We start from the raw sequence: 17,633 nt of genomic DNA on the forward strand, positions 1-17,633 counted from the left end.
TTTCCACTCGGACTTGCGGTTTGCGTTGATCGAATTTCTAACGAGTAACTAATGATAGTATCGGCGAATGACGAAAGATTTGGACAGTGTAAACTCTGTTTTCTACAAACAAATTTGCGTACATATGATTCATAGTAAAACGCCACCACTCAAGTTAATAAAACATATTCACCTTTCTCCTTGATGTTTTAAATAATTTAGATTCCAGTTAATAATGGATTATTGAAGGATCAATATAATCACGTCAGAGAATTTGGTTAAGGCGTTATTAATTAATCAACAACGCTTTTTCATATTGTTATAAAATCTAGAAAAAGAACACCATTATATGTCATATCGATTTTATAGCCATGCTATAATTGTATTTTCTATTAAAAATGTAGGTAGCAATTACACTAGGAGTGTAATTAATATGCTGTACTCTTTATCTATAATTATTATATTCTTGATTGAGTCGCCAGAAGTAGACTCCGTAATCAAATGACCAAGACAATGAATAGTTGTCTTCAGTTTATTTACTGTGCTTTTTGTAATCAACCTAACACAGAACAAAAATAACATAAAAGGAAGAAAGATACAACCCAGGAAATAAAGAAAAATAAATGAAATTGTGGTAAGATTTTGAAAGCTTTATACTTTTACTACTTATAATTTTTTTCTTTCTATAGTTCAGTACCTAACGGTAAAAAAGAATTAACACTTATGACAAAAGGAATCGTTCTCTATTGTGAATTTTACTACATTTAGACTGGTGTGTTTCTTTGGTCCCTTCTCATAGAGTGTATATATTTAGTAATCATAAATAACTTTCCTATATTTGCTCAAAGATACAAAGATTTGCTGTGGAATTCTTATAAAAATATCCTAATTTGACGGTAATTGTGTTTATTAAGCATGGCGCATGGTATGATAATTGAACTACCATCTATGTAAACAGTATTGATAATTTGACTAAGCTTATTTCTTCAAGGATAACCAGTTTTATTTGCTAATTGAAAATTAAGCGGAATAAAATAATTTAAGACTGCAGAGAAGATAATTCTGTTTAATTGGTTATTACTAACCGACTTAAATAAAAGAGTGAGCTATTATTACTGTAAATGTATAATGTCTCTAGTCTGGTCAAAGAGTCAGAGTGTCCTACTTAATTAAACGATAAATTGTTGAAATTAGATAACTTGTTTTCACGTGCAGAGAAATTTCTTTTATGTCCAATGCATGACCGGATATCATCTTTCTTATTGGTCAATGGCATTGCGGGTCAGCACGAGTTCACGTGTAAGTGCATTGTGGTCACTTCCTTTTATCATCAGTATTTGATGTGTTAACTTGTGATTCTTATCAAACAATTTGTTCAAAATTCACACCCACATACCGCCCTTTATTTTATCTTTTGAAGTAGATATGTATATATGTTTATTTATGGGGCAGGTTTTTCTCCCCACCTTTGCTATTCTTTGTCATTTATTCAATTGACATGATATTAGTTGATGTAATTTCGTAGTAATTATGTATTATTATTTCATATTAAATATGAATTTTTATGTCAAATGTTTTATTTGCAAAATGTATTTTTTGCATTTTATGATTTTGAATAAATGACCTTTTTTTTCGTCATTTTTATTGATTTTGTTTATAACAAATCTTAAAAATTGCTAAATATATATAATTTGATATTTGAGAACACGTTCGATCATACATTCTGTTGATAATAGTTTTGCATTGTACAGGTTAATACATTTCGCAGACTTTTAATTACGCATTTAAACTAATTCGATAGATGAGTTCTCTTATATTTGTACTTTATGTCTTTTATTTGAGTAACTTTCGTTTTGTGTTGCGTAACGAGTTTTTATAATCTCTGATGAGTTCTTTGTTTTAGACGAAAATCATTGTATATGTGATTAAGTTATTTACTGATACCCTATGCAGTTTCTTTAAATCATATTTATATTGAAAAAAAATACCGAACTCCAAGGGAAATTAATAAAAAGAAAGTCTTTTTCAAATGGAAACATACAAAGCTCAAACAAATTAAACAGGTGCAAAAGCAACTGTCTAAAAGATTTCCTGACTTACTATATACATTTCCTGATATAGATGTTAATGGTGGATTATAATACAGATCGTAATACAGTATTGAACAGAACACGTTTCATACAGAATAATTGTTAATTGAGCTAGACATCTAATGAGCTAATATTTTGTACATATTCTGTTATTATCGGCAAAATAATCATAATTGGCCTTGATTAAAATTAATCTTCCACAAACCATCAATCCACATTATACCTACAATAATAGGTAATACAAAAACATAAAACATATTATGCTGTCACATTTCTATGTCTGGTGCATATTATTGTTAGTATTTTAATATTGGTACGAAAAGAGTTTATCAACTGTACACAAGTTAGTGGTACAAATAAATCATCAGTTTGCATTATCCCCTACTTTAGTGGTTTAGAAATTTCAGTGAATTTAAATCCATTTTTGTGATTTAGGTGTTCCCTTAGATTATGATCTTTAAATGCCAATTTTATAAATTTTCCGTTTAGGGACATTTGTTTCTGTAATTTGCATACATACATGTAGATAAATTACTCTTCCTCTTAAAAAATAATTCAGCAGTGTGCAGTAAAACAGAGCACAAAATCATTAAAAAGCATCTTTGAAATTTATATGCGAAAACTACTCCAGCAATCCGACAAAAGGTTAACAGTTTTATGTTACCTGATGTAGTCATCATTTCAGTTTTGACGTAAATATCAATTATATGGTCATTTTTTTAAATTCATTTCTTGTTTGAAAAAGTTTGAATTTTTCGAAAAGATAAGGATTTATTTTATCACAGGCATAGATTACCTTAGCTGTATTTGTCACAACGTTTTAAAATGTTTGGTTAACAATGCTCTTTAAATTTGTACTTGTTTGGCTTCATAACTATTTTGATTATAAGATAAAAGTTTATTTCAATGGCATAACCATGCGTATTTCGATCACCGGATTTTCACGAGAGTTCACTGCATACGGAAAACATATCGACGAATTATTTACTGGAAACAAACAATTAGAAAAATTAAATACCTTCAAAATTAGGACAGATTATAGAATTTTCTTGAAAAAAAAGTTTATGTACCTATGTTTTATACAAAACTTTGATTTTTTCAAAAAACTAAGGATTGTCTTATCCCAGGAATAGATTACCTTATCCTTATTTGTCACAACGTTTTGGGATTTTTGGTTCACAAGGCTCTTCAACTTTGTACTTGTTTGGCTTCGTTACTATTTTGATCGGCGCGTCACCGATGAGTCTTATGTAGACGAAACGCGCGTATGGCGTATCAAATAATAAACCTGATAACGGTTTCTTCTTTACCTTCAAAACTATCATCTTCAAATATTTGATCTGATTTACAAAGTATTTCAGTCTAAATTTCATATTTCAAATTAACTGTAAAGATGTTTCCATTAAGACCGACAGGTTCATTAAGTAACACACCTTATTTTGTGTACTCTTATTTGACTGTTTGTCTTTTCATTTCTCAGCAATGGCAATGTCAGTTTATTTTTGATATATGAGTTTTATTGTCTCCTTTGTATCTTTCGGCCCTCTTTTATCTGCATGCATACAGTTATTCTTTTGTCAATACAATTAAAGTCTTTCAATCAATTAAAACATCAAGTTGGTGTTAAAAAATATGAAGCAAATGTTATAATAACTTACTTAAGGTGGTATGGGTGCCTTTCGCCATCTTGGATTGTAAAAAACAGAGAATCTAAGGTCCATATTTTCTATCAAATTAGCAAAATTTGATGCAAGAATGCAGATATGTCATGTGTTTTTACATTTAAAAGATGCAATTTATAAGAATATAACTTATAAATATAAATATATGTACAAGTGTAGATTATTTTTGGTTGTTTTTAAATATTTTTAAATTGTCATTTTAAGGGGAGGTAACTCTAAAACAGTGCATTTTCTGTTGGATTGTTCATGGAATTTTCCTATTTTGTATTTTAGCCGGAAAAAACGTACGGTGACCCTATCTTTTCTTTTGATATTATCAAAGTATTGTTTGAAAGCTATATTTTTCTAATTTATTTTACAATTCTATCATTTCGTTTAGTTTCTATTCACAAAATGGTGTTTTTTTCCTGTATAATCCATACAAAATGTGTCCTTTTGTCACGACCCGTAGCTTGAAAAAATGCACGATGACCTATCATTTTTATAATATTTTTTAACATGTATCAATAGATACTACATTTTGGCAAAGTATGAACAGATTCTATCATTTTTATTTTAGACTCCCATACCACCTTAAAAGTGTTACAATCTTCACTTCTAAAATCACGGCTTCAGTCAGTGCCTTAATTTTCATATTTTTTTTAATTTTTAGTCTAAAATCACTGCTTCAGTGATTTTACAAAGTCAGTGCCTTAATTTTCATATTTGTTTTAAATTTTTGTATCTATTTTTAAATACAGAAATCACTTGAAAGGGTAATTCTGACATCACTTGGATACAGGGCTTGCCTTTCCTATCATGATTTTCTTAATAGATGATAGCTGCTCACAAGGAAACTATTAAACAAAGAGTTTCAAATGGTGCCGTTGAACTCATCCCTTGCCATCATGAGTTGGTTGAGCATATTGACCGTTTCACAGATAATATCGGATATGTTACTTATGCCGTAACTACAATTATATACCCTTCCCCTTTTACGAATGTGACCTACCGAATTAAACTATTTAGCGGAAGTGTAATAAAAAAAAGCAACACGACGGGTGCCACATGTGGAGTAGAATCTGCATACCCTTCCACAGCATCTGATATCACCCCCAGTGTTTGATTGGGTTCGTATTGCTTAGTCTTTAGTTTGCTATGTTGTGTTTTTTTGTGTACTATTATTTGTCTGTTTTTTTTTAAATTTTAAGCCATGGCGTTGTCGGTTTATTTATAATCTATGAGTTTGATGTCCCTCTGATACCCTATGTCACTCTCTTGGATAAAAAAGTACTCCTGACTGTTTTACCAAAAAAGATGGAGAAATGTAAAACTTTTAAGTGTTATGACTATCTTTCATACGACAACTAGTACAGTTCGCGAAAGATGAGGAAAACTTCGACAATTGGAATCGTTAGCATGGTTCACACATGTATCTATAATATAAATTTACTCAATGCTCCTTTCGATTGTGTTTTGCGGAAGGATTCAGTCATCTAGCAACTTCATATTCTGTTCTTTATTTACAGAAAATACAGAAATCGAAGTCAGCACATATTTGAGATATGATAAAATATAATAAAAAAGTCAGCATAAGTCCGGAGTCAGTGATAGAAGTTAGACCTTGCGCTAAAAGTGACAGTAACGAGAATGAAGAGCAAAGTGAAAGCGATGCAGTGGAGGAAGCAAGAGCGTCTGAAATCAGAAGTTTATGTAACCACTGGAAAATGTTTGTTGTGATCATCATTCCTATATCAGCAATAATAATGCTCTCTGGAATTTCATTAACTCGAGCATCTAGGATCCAACAAAGTACATCATTAGCTATAGAGAATATAGACGACAATTTGAAAATGAGTGAACTGATACAGCATCTACAACGAGAACGAGGCATGTCTACATCTTTCATTGGGACATCAAATGTATCATCCGCTATATTAAACAAGCTACATATAATGAGGCAAGAAACAAATACAAGTTTGAACAACATAAAATGGCCTTACTTTGGTATTTTTGTAATGAATTCTTATTGGACGAAAGAAGATTTGCTAACATCATTAGCCGAGCATAGAAGGTATGTTGAGAATAGATCTATAAAGATCCTCTATAATTTAGACTATTATACTACAATTACTCATGCCTTGTTGAAGTATATAGTTCAATCTGTTACTCCATCGGATAGTGCAGCAGTACAACAGATGGTAGTGGCTAGTGAAGCTCTATTATCACTGACAGATGACATAGGCATCCAAAGAGCTATTGGGACGACATTTTTTACCTCTTGTGGATGGCAATCTACAGAAATAGAGACGTACTACATGACATTACATGGACGGTCATCAGCGTTTTTAGACACAGCAATACATCATCATAGGAACATTGAAACACAGTTAACACAAAAGATTCAAAATTCTGCTTATTTGTCATATTTTGCCGATCAATATTATTCATTTGAATTGTTTAAGGATTATAAAAATATTTGTTCCAAGACGTCACAATATGAGAGAGAAACAAAAAGTATAAAATGGTTCAGTAATATGACAATATTCATTGATATATTTTTCGAAATTCGACAAGCTATCAACACAGATATACAATCTTTTTCAGAAGCTATACAGATAGTTGCTCAGTTTGAGTTTAATCTCTTTCTATCTACTTTGATAGCTGTTGTAACAATTAGCGCTATTTTGTTTACTTCGTATGTGTACTTTGTTGCCAAAATGACAGGCAATTTATTAAAGTTAGCTGAGAAAGTTAAAAGGAAGACTGAAAAGCTGGCAAAAGAGAAGAACAAGACTGATTCTCTACTCTACCAGATGTTACCAAAACAAATTGTTAGAAATTTGAAAAAAGGGACGTCATCTATGGCGGAATTGTTCAATGAAGTGACAATATACTTTAGTGATATTGTAGGATTTACGCAACTAGGAGCTGAAAGTAACCCTATCGAAATTGTTAACTTGCTGAATGACTTATACAGGTATGTTTATTCTTTAGTTTTATTAGATAACGTGCTCAAACAGTTTAGAAATCAAGGAAAACTAATTAATAAAATGATGATAGGTAAAATGTAAAAATAATGATTTTGCTATGAAGGAATAAAAAGTAAGACAAAATACCGAACTTAATGTATACATAGCTTTTAAAAAAATGGTCAATGATACAAACATTTCAGCAGAACATTATGATCATAGCTATTCATTAACAAAAATAATCAAGCACAAATGTTAAGTATTTTTTAAGTATCAGAATGTTTCGAGTCGATGAAAAAAAAATCAGTTGCGCTGCGATTATTTGTCAAATACTGTTTTACTTGTGGCCATTTTTATAAACGATTGATATACGAAATTTTTAACGACACAACTCTGTTGAAAACCGCCCAATAGAATCACACTGTTCACGTTATGATTGTATGATTATTGTTCGTATCACGCATTGTACATGGACGGACATTGTAAAGGTGCATTGTGGACATATCGCAATGTGAATATAAAGGTATGTAGGTCATTTGACTTTTGACATAAACGACAGAAGTAAGAAAAAATATGTAGAGGTTTATTATAACATCATGCGGTTAAGTTTGAAATAGATTACTGTGAGTCCAATAAATATTAGCAGATGTAGCATGAGTGCCAATGAGACAACACGCCATCCAAGTTATGATTAGTAAAAAATAAACCTATGAAGGTCAAAGTATTGTCTTCAACACAGAGCCTTAGCTCACACCGCACAGCAAGCTGTAAAGGACAAGGAAAATTAATAATGTACATGTATTCAAATTGGAAAACCAATAGCATGATCTATTTAACAAACGAAAAATGAGGAACACTCATGAAACAAATCAACAAACGAAAACCACCGAACACCAGGTTTCTGACTTAGAACAGGTGCAAACAAATGTAGCAGGTTAAAAAGTTCCAAAATACACTGATCTTTGAATATCACACGCGAAGGGAAATCGTAAAAACTTACTATTCTGATTTTAGTCTACGACATCTGTGTTATGATAAACACTTATCGGAGACGGTCTTGCACGTATGAAAATAGTCAAAATACAAGATACTGATTTCATTGCACGACACGTGTTATAATCGTGGAAAGTTATAGATAAGAAAAAAATGTGAGCATCGCTGAAGGTTGATTGTGTTTTGCGATTTAAAAACGATAATTCTCACTTATTATGTAAGAGGGTGTGTAGGGGTCTTGCATTTCTCTTTTCATTTATTTCATATCTCCATTTTCCTCTACTCCGTCATTTTATTGCACCATTTTCCACTATTCCTTAATTAATAAACCATTTGCGACTTTGTTTATTATTCATTCTGGCAATTTTATGTTCTTCTTTCAGTTTACTTGACGAATGCATAGATAAATATGATGTTTATAAAGTGGAAACGATTGGTGATTCTTACATGGTGGCCAGTGGGGTACCGACACCAAATGGAAAGAATCATGCACCGGAAATAGCATTAATGGCCTTGCAAATTCGACAGGAGGTCAAAGGGTATACTATTTCACACATGCCGGGTAGAACGCTTCAGATTAGGATAGGACTTAATTCAGGTTGGTTCAAAAATATTACTTTATCAAATGTTTCATTGGGTTGCTGTTTCGTTGATCTTTATTCGACATCTGTTTGAATTTATTTTCATTGATTATTCATGTTGTATTGTGAGACGTATGTGAATGAAAAGAAAATTCAAAATACTAATATACTCTTCCGTTTTTCATAACATGTGTTTCATCTATTAAATAAATCAATCGGTTTTATTTTGTTTTAAATCACCACTGCGGTGTTGACATAACAAAAAAATTATATGGTCATATTTATAAGTTTACTGTTTGCAAAAGTATGAATTATTCTAAAAACTAAGGCTTTTCTTATCCCATGACCTTAGCCGTATTTGGCACATTTTTTGGAATTTTTGGTCATCAATATTCTTCATCTTTGTATGCCCTTCTTTACTTTTTTGATTGAGCGTCACTGATGAGTCTTATGTCGACGAAATAATAGCAAGCTATTATGTTCTATTGTATTGTTTAATCGTTTGTTTTTCAGTACTGTATGTCCTTTCCTTTATTTGTATTGTAGTCCTGTCATGTATTTTGTAATTTTAGTGTTATATATAACATTGCCATAAAAACGGGAGATTTGGCTGCTCACAAAACCACTAAATATGTTTCTACCAATAGTTATTAGCGTATAAATATAATGGACATCAGTTTACAGATGAGCTAAGATGGTAAAACATAGGATCTAAATTGTTTTCTTCTTCGAAAAAGATGAAATTAAATTTTGACAAATGTTATCATTCTGTAGATTCATTTATTTTCGTGGGTATCAATTTTCGTGGATTGCTGAAAATTTGTATATTCGTGGATATTTGATTTCGTGGTTTTTTCAATCGTTGTATACAAAGCTTATTGAAAATATGATATTCGTTCAACATTTGAATTCGTGGTTTACCTGTATCCACGAAACCCACGAAAATTGGTATCAATCGAATAATAATGAATCCACAGTATAAAGTTTGATTTAGCTGGATATGACATTTTACTCAGTGTTGGCTCGCGCAATGCATTCCTAAATGGAAACACTTATCCTACCAATTTTGATTTTGTTTTTAGTTCATGCTGTTTTTCTAGTTTTATTTCTTATCTGAACTGAAACTCTTCGATATATAAGGTTTGAATTTTACAACAAAAAGTATACTTTGATATAAAAAACATGTAAATGCGTTTACTAATTTATATTTTGTCAGAAAGCTATGTGTAAATTGCTATTTTAGTTATATTATCAAACGTGAGTTGTCAGCATTAAAATTTTAAGATCATATTAACCTGATCGTTTATCAAAAGAATTTAACATAATTTTGAAAGTCTTAGTTAAAATGGTTTTTTATCCTACCGCCTACTTTATAGTAATATTATGTTTGCTTAGTATTACTATGATAAACATTGGTATATTTCAGGACCATGCGTTGCTGGATGTGTTGGCACTAAAATGCCAAGATATTGTCTGTTTGGTGACACAGTCAATACAGCATCTAGAATGCAGTCTTTCGGCATCGGTAAGCCCACCTTTAATATGTATTGAAATTACCTAGCGTCTTAAAAAATCTTACGTTCATTAAAAATGTTTTTGAAATTTTGTGTGATTATGAAAACAGATTGTAAATAAATGCAAGACTCGGCACAATGCCATGAAAAACAAACATAAGACAAAGGACCAGCGCTTTGATTTCTAATCTCAAAGTCATAGTTTTCAAATCAGAGCAACATATTTCTATCCAACCAAAAGTTAACAACAATCTCTCGCAATGCCTTGGATAAGTTTTGATTCGAATTGCGTTAAAGATAATGCAAAAACTAAGAGTTTTCTTGTCATACAACACACCGATAAGGATTAATTTAGGTTAATTCCTACCATAGAGAGGTCATCTGAAACCTGCACTGAAATGAATACTAAAAAAAACATATCTTGATGTGTGAACTTTGGGCTCTATTAACAATAGTATGGATTTCGTCTGTAAATTTAAGCCAATCATTCATTAAAGATTTTTCTAAATTACCATTCCAATAAATTTAAACAAAATCTGAGTATGCGATGTTGCTTTAAAGCTGTTATCAACAACACACATAGCTGATTTAATAACGTATGTATAATTGTTACAAAATGTGATATGAATTTTATTTACAATGTTAGAATACTTTTTGAATAATTAGAAATTGCATCTCTTTAAAATAAAGTAAAATGAATGAATCGGAAATAAAACTAATTTCTACTTTGAAACAAAACCCCTTCAACCAGATGAAATAGCAATGAAATTTCTTAAAAAAAAGATTTTTAACAGAGATAGTGCAGTTATATTTCAGTTTTAATTCATATTGTTAAAGGGTGCAGATCATCAAATACCTGAATGAGTGCTGCATGGAAATGAAAAATCTGGTAAAAGGTAAAATCACAAAAAAATGAACTCCGAACTTCTACATTACAAAATTATGTATTAACAAAACAAACAAACACAATAGGTAAAAATGTCAAAATAGGGGTATAACAGTGTTAGTATCTTAATAATTTAAAAAAATATATATTACACAAAAGTGCAAAAAATCACACAGACAAATCACACGCACATTGAAAGACACGAATACAAATAAATACCATAGCATAGCATAGTAACACAATGATTGGATATATAAGTACCAAGCCCCGTCAAATGAATATCACCAAAAATAGAGTAAAAAATAAAAGTAATATTAAAAAAGACAAATTAAAGAAAACTACTTAACGGTATAAAGACGATAATTAATGTCAGAATCAAAAATCTGTACTTTAAGCCAATCGTGTGAAGTCAATACGGAATATTTACCAACAATGGCTTGGTGCCTTCCGATTAACTTAGAAAAAGGACGTAACGTTCTATGACATAGTCATGTTTCCTCTTCTTTCTACTCATACACTGGTTACGTTTTACAATGCCTGATAAGCTGCTGCAAGCTCGTCAATATGAAATAAGTTTAAAGATGTATATCCCATATGCAGGTGAAGTTGGTATATTGCTTCTAAGGTTGGAAAATAATTTCAAAACTAAAATCGCGTGTTTGTAATAGGTTCTGGAATTGAGATGACCGTGTATGTCAAATACGAGGCATAAGACTTAAAATGACATGTTAGATGGAGCAGTTTATGTACCAACAGAACGTGCATACGATGTATTTATCTCCCAATTGATACAATATTTCGTATCATGATTTCCTTGATAGATTTGATACTTGCAAGGAAGCTTTATCCTAAGAGTTCCAACTGGTGAAGTTAAAATCATCCCTTCTAAAATTCAGTGGACGCCATCACGAGTTGGTTGACTGTTATTGAATATCCGTTTCACAGATAATATCGGATATGTTCTTACAATCACGTTCCTTTTTACCGAATGTGACCTACCGAATCAGACTATTAACCAAGTTTTTTATAACATGAGCAACACGATGGGGGCCGAATGTGGAACAGGATCTGATTACCCTTCCGGATAACCTAAGATCAACCCCGGTATTTGGTGGGGTTCGAGTGGCTTGGTCTTTAGTTATCTATTTTGTGACTTGTCTGTGTGTTTCTTCTTAATTAGCTATGGCGTTTTCAGTTTACTTTCAATCTATACATTTGACTGTCCCTCTGTTGTCGTTTGCTGTTGTTTCTTTAATTTTCTAGTTCTTTGGATTATATTAATTAAACTCAATCAGAAAAGTTTGGATTGTAAATGTAAAGATCATCACCAATACATCTGAACGTGAAATCAATTTCCTGGCTTCTTTAATTTTCTAGTTTTTGTCGGGTGTTTAACCCTTTTAACCCTTTTGCAGCACCTGATATCCTCTTTCTCTCGTTGGGGGTCGTTATTATCAGTCTAAAAATCTGATGAAATGATTTAGAACTTGTTTGTAGTCGCTTTCAATTTCATACCATGACGTTATATATTTTTTCGTCGACTTACGGATTTTGATTATTTATTTGGTACACAAACCATTTTAGGCGGCCATGGTCATTTTAACAAAATAGTCTTTGATGTTTACTAAGACCGCCATGGAAATCTTTGTAATGTAATTATTTTAATTTTATTGTAGGTGGAAAGATACATATAAGTAGTGTTACGCAAGAAATCTTGAGCCATAATGGGAATTTTATAACAGAGTTCAGAGGTCTTATTGATGTAAAGGTAATAATTTATGTTCCTTTCCCGGATTTTTTTTATTCATCTGATCGGGCGGAGCTTACGTTTATTCTGCAAAAGATCAGTATATTTGAAGATGTATACTAGTATATGTAATAAGTTCCATTACCTTTATAATTATAATACTGATTTCTAATAAGTGTCATCAAACAGATATAAAAAAGAGCTGAGGGTACACTATGGGATGCATAGAATAGTTTGAATTTATAACATTTGAATGGGATATAGCCAGTGGCTATAGCAGAGAATTTTAAAGTATAAGATATTGTAGTATTCTGTTTAAAACCTTAAGATTGTGAGACTAATTGTAAACGTGATTTATAAAATTTTGCTTGAAAAAAAATACTATCAATAAAATTGAGTATGGGAATGGAGAATGTGTCAAAGAGACAACAACCCAAAAACTATTTTCCTTCCTTAAAAATTATTTTCACAACTTACTACCCCTTGCACTTCCATAAAAAGGCATTCGGGATATGAAAAAAATAAAATAAAGTATACCAAAACTATATATAGTAAGGACATATGCACATTTTGCAACTGGTGTTGTGTCGTTATAGCATTACTTTTATATCCACAAACTCTAAATAGTTATCAAAGGTACCAGGATTATAATTTAGTACGTCAGACGCGCGTTTTATCTACATAAAACTAATCAGTGAGGCTAATATCAAAATATTTATTAAGCCAAACAAGTAAAAAATTGAAGAGTATTAGGATCCAAAATTCCAAAAATTGTGCCGAAAACGGCTAAGGTAATATATGCCTGGGATGAGAAAATCCTTAGTTCTAAAATGTTATAATTTTAACATGATTTTCAACTCCGTTTTCAAAACCATCAACGTCCGTGTCTCTTTGTCTTTTTTTGCAAATACACATAAACAAACTGTTTGCACATTTCAACTTGATAAATTACCATTACTCTGGACACTTAATCGATAGGTTTATTCCAAAACACCTGCCTAGTCTGGTCTATGATGAGCGAGCCGGTTAAACTCCATTCAGTCAAGTTAAATAAAGTAAAAATACATGTTTGGCCTTAAAACTATATGACTTGTCCATACCCGTTAACTTACAATTTAGAAAAGAGCTCAAATGAACACTTTCAAATATCAAATTAAAGAAATATAGGTACATCAAACATGTTGTTTTTGTTATTTGTTACGATACTCTAGTTCAAAACTGAATCACTCGTCATCCTTTAGAAAAGAAGCACGACTGTTTTTGCTAGAATTCGGTCCCGAAAGACATTTATTGTTGAATGCGCATCTGGAGCAGATATGTTTGTATCGATGATTTAATTAGCTGTTGGTTACAGCTAGGGAGTAACACAAGACTAAAATGAAATTCCACACTAACAATCTGTGTATCTTTATAGGGAAAAGGACAAATGGCTACATATTGGTTGGAGAAATTCCAAGTTGGCAAACATGTGTAAGGCATTCCATACATCATTCACAGCATCAATATGTTCTCAAATATTAGAGTCGCACGTGAGAGACATTCTGATCAAGCCAAAGCTGTAAACAAAATCAGACAAGTGCCTAGTCATGTATAATGTTTGTTCACTATTTGTGTTTTATAATTATGTAATTTTGTTTTAGATAATTGCTTATTAAACATTTATATGCATATTTGAAGATCAATGATTTACAATGTACTATGTATTACTGCAAAATAATCAAAAATAATCAGCTGAACAAATTAAAACACTTTCATTTTATATTAATGCTACTCAAATTACATATTGCATATGGAGAAATGTTGTATTAATGATATAGCCTGGCCTGGTCTGTCAAACCGAATTTTTACTAGATTGTGTTAAAACAAACTTTAATCAGTCAGGATTCTACTTCATCAAAATTATCTCCCCATTACGCCAGTTCATTTTTACAACTGTAGAAATTGACGTCATTTTAGGGATGACACGCTGCCAATTTAAGCTCTTGAAAAATAAATTAAAATTAAAAGTTAATGTTCCTGTCTGCTTTCAGTCAACTTTAAACTATTGTTTGATCTGTTGTCAGGTAGAATTTTCGAAAATTCATCTAAAAACAACTAAATATTTCGAAGAAGGGCAGACTAAAAATGTTCAGTGATTGAATACTGTAGACCCTAATTTTCACACATAATTCTTTTTCGAAGATATGCATTTCAGCATCCAACTTAAAAGACTGTCGTCAAGTACTTTAAATAAAAACTAGCTATTCGAACACACCTATCCTGTTTTTGTGATTAATTAGAAAGGTATTTCACTTGACCCATATATTTTATCTTTTAGTACTGTGAATTTCTTATGATGTTATAAAGTCAATCTGTAGCCTTGATATATATAAATGATAGAATCTGAAGCGAGATGATGTATAAAATACTCTTGTGTTACAGTGTAAACCAATGTTTTTGATTTTTTTTAAGTCACATAATGGAAGGGCAGACTCGAATAATTACTATTTGATCGATATGTTCTGCGTCTGTGGTATTTTTTTTTTTAAATCGGAGGCTAGGCATTTTCTACATTCATCTTCATAGATATCTATGGTGTCGACTTGATATATTGTTCTGCTTAACTTTGTAATATATATATATTGTAAACTTATGCAAATAATGTTTTTAAAATAAAATGCTTCGTAATTGAGCAGAAAATTTCATTTTATTTCTTTTCATAAACTTTAAAAAAAATATTACTATAGTAAACATTACAGTAAGCGAAGCATTTATCGCCTTCTCTAACAAATATCTTCGTTTTTTTGTTCTATTTCAACTGGGGTTTCGCCTGTAATGCATAAAGCTATCTACCTACTTTGGGCTTTTTTTTTAAATCAATAATGTATATCAACTTTCAAACTGAAGTAAAATAAATTATAAGAAGCGGAATGGCAGAAATTTAAAGGAACAGTCAGATCTATTGACTTCACCTCTCACATAAAATACAGTAAAATATAATTTGTGTTACCTATAGTAGTCATCATTCCCGTTTGAAGGGTTGTACAGTTGTCATTTATGGGCCTTTTACAGATTGCTGTTCGGTGTAAGCCAAGTCTCATTGTTGAAGAACGTACTTTGACTTATAATTGATTACTTCTGACTTGGATTGAGAGTTTTTCTCATCTGCACTTATACCACATCTTCTTATATCTATCATTACATGATTCTTAAATTAAATACAATGACGCGATGACTAACACAGATTGAATTATAGATATGCATAGAAGAGATATTAATATTTTATCGTGTTTATTACGTCTTTGTTGACACCTTATATCTATCTGAACATCTAATTGTCATAGCATATTCTTTACAAAGTTAACACTATTTAAATGAGATAGTCACGAACAACGCAAATCGGTCAATAAAAAGGCTTGAGTGGGAAGAGTTAATATAGACGTCAAATAATGTATAGTTGTATTAAATGTTTGGTGTGATAATCCATATGATATTGTCAGCTTCAGAAAAAAAGATTGTATATTCGGGTACACTTAATACACTTACATTTTCATAGCCTAATTTCGTTCCACTCTGCTTTTTTTAGTATCGGTTTCGACTTAGTAAAAAAAGGATCAAAATCACAAAAATACTGAAATCCGATGAAAAGTATAAAAGGGAAGTTCCTAATCAAATGGCAAAATCCAAAGGTCAAACACATCAAACGAATGGATAACAAATGTACTATTTTCAACTTGATACAGATATGTTCTTGTGTAGAAAATGGTGAAATAAATCTGATTTTAAAGCTTGATAAACCCCTCACTTGTATGCATATGACAGTCGAATGTCATTATATTGACAACCACGTGTAAACAAAACAAACAGACATAATAGCAAAAGGATTCAAAATAGGGATACAGCAGTCAACATGATGTTATATTCCTCATCATTATAAAACAAACAAACGATGTTAAATACATGTATCAATATTCTGATCACAAGCGTTATAAAAAAGTTGATCAAAAAGTGCATGCAAGGCGAAACCTATAGACCATAGCAAATAAGAACAGACTATTTGAAGTGTTTTGTCAATCTTGAGTATTATTCTAATGTTGTTGCATTCATTTGCATAATTTGACTACCTGCATACCAAGGTATTCACTTCAGGGACTATTGAAATGATTCACACATGCGTTGTTCACTGATCTCAGTTTAATCCAGGAAACTGATAAATACTGACAAAAAATGTAAATCATGCATCCAACGAAAAATTAAATTTACTTATCAATTGCATCAAATTTCATTGAAAGTCAAAATTTACTCTTTGCAAGTCTTCGTCATATACACATTCTACAGGTGTGGCGTGTGAAATGATATACCTAGCACTGACAATATTCAACGGAAATACTTCTGCGAACGAAGAAATTACAAAATAAAGTTGACTTTAATTGCCGTCGAAAAGCCTTCTTTTTGTCAACGAAAAACTGTATAACATAAAATTATCCTTTATTCCTACCATAACGGCAAGGATGAAAATGCAGTTAGCTAAAGATTGAAACAGAAGGATATAATGGTAGTGGTTTACTGGGTGGAATGTCTGAATGATGCTATGTAAACGTATAAGAATTACTAGTTAAAGATTAGTTATATATCCAGATGCTAGAAGTCGAATTAGCATAAAAACACAAGTTAGAAATTACACGCAGTTTTTTTGTGTTTCGGCAAATACATTATCCACTTGAATAAAAAATGTGAATACGTGAGAAGCGTAACAACAAAGTGATCTTGCACCTGAAAGAATACGAATATAACCACAACTTATGAAACGTTTAATACGCTTTACTAAAATGGATTAAAAGTGTTAGAGATGAACACTTACTTTACGTATTGCAGGTCGAATTCAAACAAAAAGCAGAGGAATCTACCAAAAAACAAGACCACTAAGAATATGAATGCAGTAATGGTTGGCTTGATTGTTTAAAGAATCAACACATCACATTTAAGTAAATTCTAGAGAAGCTTCATCTGTTGATGGTTACAGTCAAGCTATGAACGATTGGGTAACAATAATGAAAAGCATAATGGCAGCAATAACGCCGGACAACATCTTTACACTGTTTATTCCAAGACTTTGCTTTTTTCTAAATTGTTGCAAGAATAAACTTAATGAGTGTCAATGTGTAGATTGTCACGTGTGGAGCAGGATCTGCTTACCCTTCCTGAGTAGCTATGATCATCTCCAGTTTATG

General features: G+C 31.3%; 1 protein-coding gene across 1 annotated transcript; it reads left to right on the top strand.

The window, feature by feature from the left end:
* The first annotated feature begins 465 nt into the window (after positions 1 to 465).
* On the top strand, positions 466 to 14,999 carry LOC134723676 (guanylate cyclase soluble subunit beta-2-like). The gene is made up of 6 exons (XM_063587232.1): positions 466 to 613; positions 5,260 to 6,710; positions 8,079 to 8,293; positions 9,703 to 9,801; positions 12,353 to 12,444; positions 13,838 to 14,999. Exons 2-6 carry the CDS (start codon positions 5,296 to 5,298, stop codon positions 13,895 to 13,897), a joined length of 1,881 nt encoding a protein of 626 aa, XP_063443302.1. The 5' UTR covers positions 466 to 613; positions 5,260 to 5,295; the 3' UTR covers positions 13,898 to 14,999.
* Positions 15,000 to 17,633: the final 2,634 nt, after the last annotated feature.

Source organism: Mytilus trossulus, chromosome 6 (genome assembly GCF_036588685.1).
Source record: "Mytilus trossulus isolate FHL-02 chromosome 6, PNRI_Mtr1.1.1.hap1, whole genome shotgun sequence".
NCBI classification, from domain to species: domain Eukaryota; kingdom Metazoa; phylum Mollusca; class Bivalvia; order Mytilida; family Mytilidae; genus Mytilus; species Mytilus trossulus.